Source organism: Condylura cristata, unplaced genomic scaffold (assembly GCF_000260355.1).
Source record: "Condylura cristata isolate star-nosed mole 26May11 unplaced genomic scaffold, ConCri1.0 scaffold00003, whole genome shotgun sequence".
NCBI classification, from domain to species: domain Eukaryota; kingdom Metazoa; phylum Chordata; class Mammalia; order Eulipotyphla; family Talpidae; genus Condylura; species Condylura cristata.
Window position 1 is genome coordinate 28,782 of NW_004567104.1, and position 10,105 is coordinate 38,886.

The following is a 10,105-nucleotide window of genomic DNA, read 5'->3' on the forward strand; positions in this document are numbered from 1 at the left end:
TTGTTTCTTTGAGTTATTTCTTATTTCTTTATGTGAGCCTGTAATACTATATATTTTCCTCTTATAACTGCTTTTAATATGTCCCATAAGTTTTGGAGATTTGTGCCAACATCGTTCTTCTCCAGGTATATTTTTATTTCTTCTTTGATCTCTTCATTGAACCAATGGTCCTCCAGTAGTGTGGGTTTCAGTCTTTACGTTGTAGGTGGGTTTCTTGTTTTCCTCATATGGCTTATTTCTAATTTGATTTCTTCATGGTCAGTAAAAGAGTTGGTATGATTTCGATCTTATTGTATCTATTGATATTTATCTTGTGACCCAGTATGTGATCAATCCTAGAGAGTGACCCTTGTGGGTTTGAGAAAAATGTGTACTCAGATTTTTGGGGGTTGTTGTCCACATCCTTGTTCAGAGCTTTAGTGTCTTTGCTTATTTTTTGTCTTGTTGATCTGTTCATCGTAGAAAGTGGCGTGTTGAAGTATCCTACAATGTATGTGTTTTGTGTGATATATGTTTTCACAGATGACAATAGTTTCCTGATATATTTTGATGTTCCTTCATTTGGTGCATATGTGTTGATGATTATTGTGTCTTCTTGCTGAATTGTCCCCTTAATCATAATGTAGTGGCCTTCTGTATCTCTTTTAACCTTTTTTAGTTTGAGGACTATTTTATCTGATATAAGTGTAGCTGGTCCTGCCTTCTTTTTTGGTCCATTTGCTTGTAGAACTATTTTACATTCTATTATTTTCACTCTGTTTATATCTTTTGCAGTTAGATGTGTTTCCTGCAGACAACAGAATTTTGTGTTCAGTTTTTTAATCCATCCTGCATCTCTGTGTCTTTTCACTGATGAGTTTAATCCATTTACATGTAGAGATAATATTGATATACTGGCACCTACGTTTGCCCTTTTTGTCCTTTTGTAATTTTATTCCTTATTCTGAACTGTTCTTGTTCATTCTTCTGTTGAATTTGGTTGGAGGGTTTCTTGTGGAGTGGGTGTTTAGACATGACGGAATTGTGGTGTTTCAGTTAGTCTGAAAATGTCCTTATTCTTTTTTCGTAGAAGAAGAACATCACAGGATAGAGTATTCTTGGTTAGCATTTAATGCTTTGGAATTTGTTGAGTATGTCCCTCCACTCTTCTCTTGCCTGTAGTGTTTCTTTGTAGAAGTCCGATGTCATTGGGATCAGTTTCCCTTTATAGGTTATTTCCTTCTTCCCTTTTGTCATTCTCATTATCTTTTCCATGTCTTGTATTCTTGGTTGTTTTATTGTAACATGTCTTGCTGTATTTTTCCTGTCATCATAGTAGTTTTGTGTTCTTCTTGCTTCTTGGATGTCTACTTTCATCTCCTTCATATTAAGGAAGTTCTCTTCTATTGTCTCTGTGAATATATTCTCTATTCCTTGGTCTTTCTCTTCACCTTCTGGAATACCCATAACTCTGATGTTTCCTTTCCTAATGGTGTAAGATAGCTGTTGCCGTGCTTCTTCATTCCTTTTCCTTCTGTTTTTTTTTTTCTTTTTAAATTTTCTTTGTTTCTGTGACTTTGAGGGTGTTGATTCATTCTTCCATTTCTTTTATTTGGATTTCATTACTTTCCCAGCATTCTTTATCTCCTCTATTGGACTTTTCTTCCCCTGCATTATTTCTATTTCCGTTTTTAATGTCTCATTTTCTTTCTTCAGCTCACTGATTTCTTGTCTCATATTTTTTTTTTCATTTTCATTCCTTTCATTAATTTCCTTGTTTGCATTCTTCAACTCCTTGATGGCTTGTTTCATTTCATTTTTTTCCTTCTCATGTTCTTTTTGATAGTTTATCATGGTGATTCTGAATTCTCTATCTGATAGGCTGAGCAGTTCTTCTATTACTTTGGTGATTTCTGGTGACTGATCTTTTTTTGTGGTGAATTTGTCCCCTGCGGACCTGCTTGAGTATTTGTTTGTCTTCTTTTCTCTGCCATGTGTTTTCTAATACATTCCATTTGTTGAGACATGGTGTTGCTATTATTGACTGGCATTATTTCTGGATGTTATTTCCAGGATGGCAGAGGGAATTCCAGACAGTTCAGTTGTGGAGGATGTTCTGTGCCTTGTTTTGTTTCAATAATCATGTTTTTCCAGCCCCTACTGAGTGGAATTATGTCTTGTTATCGCTGCCATTGATGCTCAGGGTCTATTGCGGTGTTCAGCTTCTGGTAACTTCTTGAGTCCTTGTCGCTGGAAGGTGCCTGTTGATCTTTGTAGCTTTCTCATGCCCCGGAGTCCTTCTATGCTTGGATGCAGCCCCAAAGGGTGGGGTGAATGAGAAGGGTTGCACGTGTGCCTGTGGTTGAGCCAGTCAGTGGTTTTGTTTATTTTGTGCACTGTGAGCCTCTCAATGCAGTACCTTACTGTCTCATACTTCTTCTAGAGACTGCTTTTCAACAACACCTGGAGTCCTAAAACCGCACCTCCCCAAGTTGCGCAGGCTGTCAGTTTTCTCTCTAATCCTCCACGGCTCATTGTGTATACTCAGAGCTTCAGTCCCTGAGCAGTATGACTTTACCACTTGGGGAAGTTTAATGGGAATGTTTCGATTCAGTTTGTTATTATTTCACTTTTATCTCAGGGGCTGGGTGAAATTCATGGACCCACCATAGTGACTAATGCTGGTAAAAAGCATCTAGGCCTATACTGTGGGTTGGGTTAAAGGGTTGCATGACATGAAGCTGTCCCAGTCACCAGATCACCAGATTTTCTTCAACACCCCTGGGCTCTGTGTGCCCACTTTCCCAGTCTTTACTCCAATCTTGGTACCAATCACCGAGTAGACGGAGCAGGAATGACCAGGGAGCCTTTGTCTATAGCTCAAGAGGCTGAGAGTTCACCCGAAGGATCGGAGTTGTAGGGATTCCGTGGTGTGACTTTTAAATTCATTTGGGAGTTCAGACCTAAGGTGGAGGACAGTGGCAGTGGCAGTGGTAGTTGCAGTGGAGTGCGGTGGATTGATGCCAAGCTTCTGAAAGGTGAGGATAACACAACAAAAGCCCAACTTAATCAGAAGGCAGAGTCCAAGGGCACCCACGACTCCACAATCACACTGGGTCTGGGATACATCCGAACGAGGACAGAAGTAGCCGGACCAGAAACGGTGCAGAGAGTTTGCTTGTCCATAGTTCTCCAGCAAAGGATCGCGTGTAACCTCCTCAGCTAGACCAGGAAGCTTTCTGCGATGCCACAGTGACTTTGACAGGCTTTGTGCGGTGCCACAGCGCACTTACCAGGCTTTGTGCGGTGCCACAGCACCCTACCGGTGACCACAGACATCATTGCAGACGGGTCCAGGTCCGGAGAAGATACAACATGCAGTGGAGGGTCAGTGCAGGCTCTAGCAGCCCCAGTGTGGGCTTCGGTCATCCGAGGGACACCAGGACCTCCTTGCACACTGACCTGGGGATCATCCTCCCTGGTGTCTGCAGTTAGCGCCCATGCCAGGGAAGACCCATGGAGTGAATGCCAAGCCGCTGAGAGGTGAGGATCACCCACACCAACAGCCCTGGCACTAAACCACAAGGCAAGGCCATGGGCACTCACGACTCCATGGTCACAGGCAGGCCTGGGATGCACCCTCACCGAGGCCAGTGGTAACCTGAGCGGCCTGCTTCCCAGACTGTGCCTGTCTGTAGTTGTCTGGGAAAGCCTGGTGCCCACAGCAGCCCCCAAAGCAAAGTGGACTAAAAGCCCCGAAGCTAGAGGCCAAGCCATCTCCGTGAGGAGGTCTAGGGAGCCCACTCCTGGGAATACCATGCCAGCCTTCTTCATTCCCTCCTTCGCCATGGCTTTCCCTCTCTGTGTGTGCCCCAGGACTTGGACTCACACACTCCACCACCCACCCACGGGTCCATGCACCCAACGAACACACAAACACACAATCACACACACAAACAGACACACCACGCCCATCAGACCTTCTTCAGCAGGGTGGACCCAGGGCACTCGGGAAGCCTGGGCTAGTGCTTTGATGGTGCTGGCCTTCTGACATGAGCTTGGGCCCCACAGCCCAGCTGGGGCTCAAGCTGTGCTCACATTTCCACTTGTCTTCTTTGGGAGCAGTGAGCTTCCCTTTTCTCCAGAGGGCAAGCCAAGAGGATGACCTTGTGAAGGCAGGACACAGGGATGCTTCTCTGGCAAGGGGCACACATACACACACACACACACACAGCAAGGGCCCAATGGCCAGCCTGCCGCAGGTGGATGAGCATGGTGGGCTGCCGTCATGCTTCTGATTGCTGAGGATTCACATGGGGGATCAGAGCTGGGGTGGAGGCCAATGGCGCTGGCAGTGGCAGTTGCAGTGGAGTGTGGTGAGAGGACTCAGGAGAGGGAGGCTGAGAGAGTGGGGTGCAGAACAGTCATTTTCACTTGCACTGAAATCCACTGCCACCAAGGGCAACAGCAAGGAGACAGGAGTGGTGGGCTACACTGTGGGGGACACGCCCCAGTCCTGGGATGGAACTCAGTCAGGCCCAAGGGACTGTACCTGGTATCCTCACTCAGAGACAGAAAGCCTTGCATGGCCAGGCAGGCCCAGGCTTACTCCTTGATCTCTGCCCACCTGATGAGCTTTGCAAGCCCACAGTGAAAGCCCTGTGGCTGCCGTTTGCAAATCTATGCCTGGCTGGGGCATCGCAGAGCCTTCCCCAATCACTGGGAAGTGTGGCCCACCTTGAGCTGCCCTCCCAGCAGGGCAGTTCTGTTAGGGTGTAGCTGAGTGAAATGGCAGAGACTTATGTCCTCTTGGCTGCTGGAGTGCGGTACATGCTGTGGGATGTGGTTTTTGGAGTGTGCGTGGAGTCCCATGGTTCCCTCCGGGCCAGGTTTCTTCATGAAGCTGGCCGGTCAGGGCTTGCGACCAGCTTCTGAGGCCACCACTCTGCTTGGGGGACAGAGGCACCCTTCTCTTCAAGAAGCAGGGCTCTGAGGGAAAAGGCCGGAGCAGTTGAGGACACCTGTGTGGGCCCGAGCAGGAAGCCAGACCTGCTGCCAAGGGAAAGTTTTGCTGAGAGGGACCCCTGCACGGGAGCAGGTGTGCAGCCTGCCTTCCAGAGCTGCTTCCACAGAGGGAGGCCAGTGCGGAAAAGCCCTGACATGGAGTGAGCCAGGCCACAGAGCACAGGGAGCCCTGTTGCCCAGCAGCACCTGAAAACTCACAGGTGGGCAATAGCCCCTGCCCATTCAGAGACCGTCCTGATATGGTGCTCATCACCTGGGGAGCATCTCAGGCCTCAGTGGAGTGGCCCGCTTGCAGCTCTTCTTGGACAAAGAGGTGGACTGCTGAAGAGAGCTGGCTGGTGGGCAACATTTTGCCCAAGGGCCCCATCTGTGCATCTGCAGCTCAGGTGTGTGCCTTTGACATTACCTCCAGCATCCTGCCTCAGAGGGCAACCTGAAAACTGCCTCGCCCTTCGGCCTAGGGTTAAGGCACTAAGGGTTTTGATTTCTCTGACTGTGTGGGTGGTATTTTCTGTTCTTTCTGTCCCCACTTCTTTGTATGAGTGAGGTTTCCAGCTGGTGGGGTCCCACTTGAGGTTTTCTAGAGCTTCCCTCCACCACGCCACAGCCGGGAGCACAGGAGACCTGTGCATCCTGCCAGGCCCCAGGAGCCTGAGGCCAGGCTGCAAATCTCACGCAAGGCCTGGCTCAGCTCTTGCGAGATTGTGTGAGATCTGGAAGCCTGTGGCCAGGGAATGGCCTGGGGGTTCTTGCGTGGAGGCAGACCTGCAGCACATGTGGTTCCTGGCAAGCCAAGCCAGCTGCCCGGATCTCATGGAATCTCCTGGCATCTAGCGGGACTGGGGCTGAGCTGGGCTCAGCAGGGCTATCCATCAGGACCCCAACCCGAGAGCCAGCCCAGCCTCAAATCTCACATGTGCCTTGCTCATCTGTCGCAATATCTGTCCACCTGAGCCTCCTGGGGCTGGCCATGATGTCGGCCCGTGACCCTGTGGCTGGGAAACAGCCTGGGAGTTCTTGCGTGGAGACCGAACTGCAGCACATGTGGTTCGCGGCAGGCTAATTAGGCTTAGACGGCTGCCCTGATATCGCGGAACCTCTAGACATCTTATGGGGCTGTGAAGAGCTGGGCTCGGTGTGTCTCTTGAGATCATTGGTAGGTCTCACATGAAGATCCGGACTCAGGGCTCCTGTGACCTGCCAGTCCAATGCAGGCATTGGGCCCAGATGATCACAAAGACTCCTATGGCGTGAATGGTCTCTGCAGTGCCTAATGAGAACCAATTACTGGCCTGATGGAATGTCAAGGCTGTGGCTGCCCTCCCGTGGTGGACATGCTGTTGTCAGGATGTCCCGTGAGCTAGGGCTTGATAACCAGCATACCATAATAGGACACTCGTGCTTGGACGAAATCTCAGTTCTGATCATATGGATTCCTTTGGAGTATCCAGAGGTGGTGTGAAGGGCAGGAGCAGCAGAGTGGGTGAGAGGACTCAGCAGAGAGAAGGAGAGTTAGGTGCAGAACAGGCAGGTCCACTTCCACTCAAGCCCACTGCTAAGGGCAATAGCAAGGAGACAGGAGAAGTCGGCTGCACTGTGGGGGACAGCTCCCCAGGCCTGGAGTCAAATTCAGGCAGGGACAAGTGACTGGAACTTGTTTCCTCACTCAAGACTGAAAGCCCTGAAGTGGCAGGCAGGCTCAGGCTGATGGTGGGGCTCTTGGAGATGCACTCGTCCTGGATCTCTTCCTGAAGAGCTTTTTAATTCCTCAGGGAAACCCCTGTGGCTGCCATTAGCATGGGTCTGCCTGGCTGGGCTTCCAAGAGCCTTCCCCAGTCACTGGTAACTGTGGCCAGCCTTCAGCAGACCACCTGTGGTTTCTTAGTTAGGGTCTGGCTTAATCCAATTTGAGGGTCTTTGTTATCTTATCTTCACTTATAGTGTTTGCATTTGTTCCATGTGGTCTGATGTGGTTTTTTGGAGTTATTGCGGAGTCCTGCAGTTCATCTGGGACAGGTTTATTCCTGAAGCTGGCCTGTCATGGCTCACGACCAGCTTTGGAGGTGACTTTCTCCATGCGACAGAGATGCCCTTCTCTGAAATGAGCAGGTCTCTTAGGCAAAAGGTCAGAGAAATGGAAGGACTCATATGCGGGCACCATATGAGCAAAAGCTGCTCCCATGGAAAAGGTGTGCTGAGAGACACCTGCATGGGTATAGGCTTTCAGCCTGCCTTAGAGTGCTGCCTTCACAGAGGGAGGACAGTGCACAGAAGCCCCGGCATGGAGTGATCCAGGCTGCCCTTCAGAGGGAGAGAGGGTGGCAAGGTGTACCCGAAAATTCACAGGTGGGCAAAAGACTGCTGCACCGTGCCCATGCCGAGCCAGCCCTGCTATCATCCTGACCACCTGTACAGGTTATCAGGCTTCTGTGGAGTGGCCTGCTTGCTGCTGCTCTTGGACAACTAGGTGGGCTCAACTGGAGACCTGGCTTGTTGTCATCATTTTCCCAATGGGCCCCATGTCTGCATCTGGACCCTCCCTCAGGTCTGTGCCTGTGACATTCCCTACTGCGGTGTGCTGGAGCATCCTGAGAACTGCTTGGCCCTTCGGTCAAGGGTTAAGGCACAAAGAATTTTGATTTTCACAATGGTGTTGAGTTCCTTCTGTCCCCACCTGCTTGCACACATGAGGTTTTCAGCTGGTGAGGTCCTGCTTCAGGTTTTCTAAAGCTTCCATGCAGCACGCAGCAGCCACATGCAGGTGAGACCTATGAATCGCACTGTGCCACAGGGCCAGGCCACAAATCTCATGAAAGGGCTGGCTCAACTCTAGCAAGATCTCAGCACCCAGGCATCACAGTGCCAGCCAAGGTGACGGCCAGGACCCTGTGGTGTGAGTTTGGCCTGGGGTTTCTTGGGTGGAGGCAGACCTGCAGCACATGTGGCTGGCAGGCGGCCTAATCAGGGCAAGCCAGCTGCCAGGATCTCGCGCCATCTCGTGGCATCTCGCGGGGCTGGGGAGTGCTGGACTCGGCAGGTCTTCTGAGAACATCGGCAGGTCTCAGGAGACAATGGAGCCTCAGGGCCCCGTGAACTGCCAGCCCGATGCAGCCAGCGAGCTGCATCGCTGATCACAAGAAAGTCTGTAGTGGGAATGGGCTCTGATGCACCTAGTGAGACCCAAGAACTGGCGTGATGGAGTGTCAACGCTGTGGCCGCCCTCCCATGGTGGACGTGCTGCTGTCTGTTGGGAACCCAGCCCGTGAGCTGTCCCTTTTCAGGGCCGCTGCTGTCCCATCCTCCTCCCACATCTTTCCTGGTCTGTGATGGACAGACGAGTTGATTCACCTGCGTGCATGTAAGAGAACATCTAGGGTATGGAGATGCCACCCAGGGGCTGGAGCGGTGGTAGTGGAGGAACCAGTGGTGGAAGCTGCCTGGACAGCTGGGTAGAGCCAGGATCACAGCTGTGGCAATGGCACCTGCTTGGGCATGCTACAACAATGGTGTGGCTGGGGCGGGGCTGCAGCGCTGGTGCCGCTGTGGAGGGGGTTGCTGTGCTGGGGCCGGCAGGCGCAGTGCTGGATTTACTGGTGTGCCCCTTTAATGTCATCCAATTGCTTCCACCTGGCCCTGACAAGGTGAGATAAAAATATCCTCATTCCTTTCCTGTTTATATATGTATATTTTTAGGCATAAAAATTAAGAGTTCTCTTTATTTTCCTTCATACTTCTATCTCAGAAAGGCATATCCTGGAGTTATACTTTTATCTGAAAACTCAGAAATAGTAGCCATTGCTGTCCTCATGTCTATCCTGTGTTCCCATTTCTCTGGTCCGATGCATTTAATTCTCCCTCTTATTTATTCTAGAAGGTTTTAAGTTTTTACAGGTCTAATAAATCAATGTTTTACTTTCTTTAGAATCAAAATTAGGAAGACTTCATTCCAATATTTGAACATGTTCACTTGTGTTTTCTTTTACTTCTTTCAGAAGGTCTAACACATATTATCTCCATTTTGGGAGGGCATGCTAGCTGTGAGTAAAGTTATTTATTTCCAAACACCTTAGTAGTTTAGTTTTCTCAACATATTACTTGACAAAGTATTCTTTATTTACTTAAAAAGATAACCATTTAGGTCCCTCCCTGGTGGCGCAATGGGTTAAAGCACAGCACTAAGAAGCTAAAGCCAAGTCCGCATGAGTTCGATCCCTGGACGAGATCCACATGGCGTGGCAGACCTCTCCTGACCCGCCCGCTGCTCCCCTCAGCAGTGTGCTTAATGATCTGCCTGTTCTGCTCCCTTCTCTGTCTGTGGTGAATCCTCTCACCCTCCGCATCCCTGGCCTGTACCCCAGTTCTGTATGATTAAATAAATCTTTAAAAAAAAGATACCCATTTATCAAACAAATTTTTAAATGTGTATGGGCCTGTTCTGGGCTTTCTTATTGATTCCGTTCTTCTACTATTTGGCACTGCTAATGACCTTTTTTTTTTTTAAAGATTTATTTATTCTTACAGAACTGGGGTACAGGCCAGAGATGTAAAGGGCGAGAGGATTCACCAGAGACAGAGTGGGTAGCAAAACAGGCAGATAGATGAAGTACACTGCTGATGGGAGCAGCGGGCCAGCCAGGAGAGGGCTGATGTGGTCACATCTGGGGCAGGTGGGGATCGAACTCATGTGGAAGTGGCTTAAGCTTCTTTGTGCTGTGCTTTAACCCACTGTGCCACCATGGAGGACCCATGACCATTTTTAATCATTGAAATTTTATCATATTGCAGGACATACATGCCATGGTTATTTCTTTTTCAAAATTTGTTGTTGCCATCTTTCAAATTTGAAACTATACCATATTATGTGAAGGCACCCCAAACCTCATGTATGGATGAACAACTTACATTGTGGACTCTGTGTCTACATTTTGAATTCTTATTTGAAGTAGGGCTTTGGAAAAGCTCAATCTTGTACCTCAGTTCGGGTGCCTTTTGAGCACTTCTAAACAGACTTGATTCTTCCTGTTTTGAATTCTCATCAGACCAATTCTTTGTAGAGTGGAAGTGTGAAGGTTTGGTAATACAGGGTGCAGTAATTGTAGTC

The 10,105-nt window shown here is 49.1% G+C and overlaps 1 protein-coding gene across 1 annotated transcript in view; it reads left to right on the plus strand.

Moving 5' to 3' along the window:
* The first annotated feature begins 8,381 nt into the window (after positions 1-8,381).
* LOC101637199 (alpha-1,4-N-acetylglucosaminyltransferase-like) overlaps positions 8,382-10,105 on the plus strand; it is a 17,764-nt gene continuing 16,040 nt past the window's right edge. Inside the window, 1 exon segment of the mRNA XM_012730117.1 lies at positions 8,382-8,645. Within this exon segment, the coding sequence (XP_012585571.1) occupies positions 8,382-8,645 (264 nt within the window).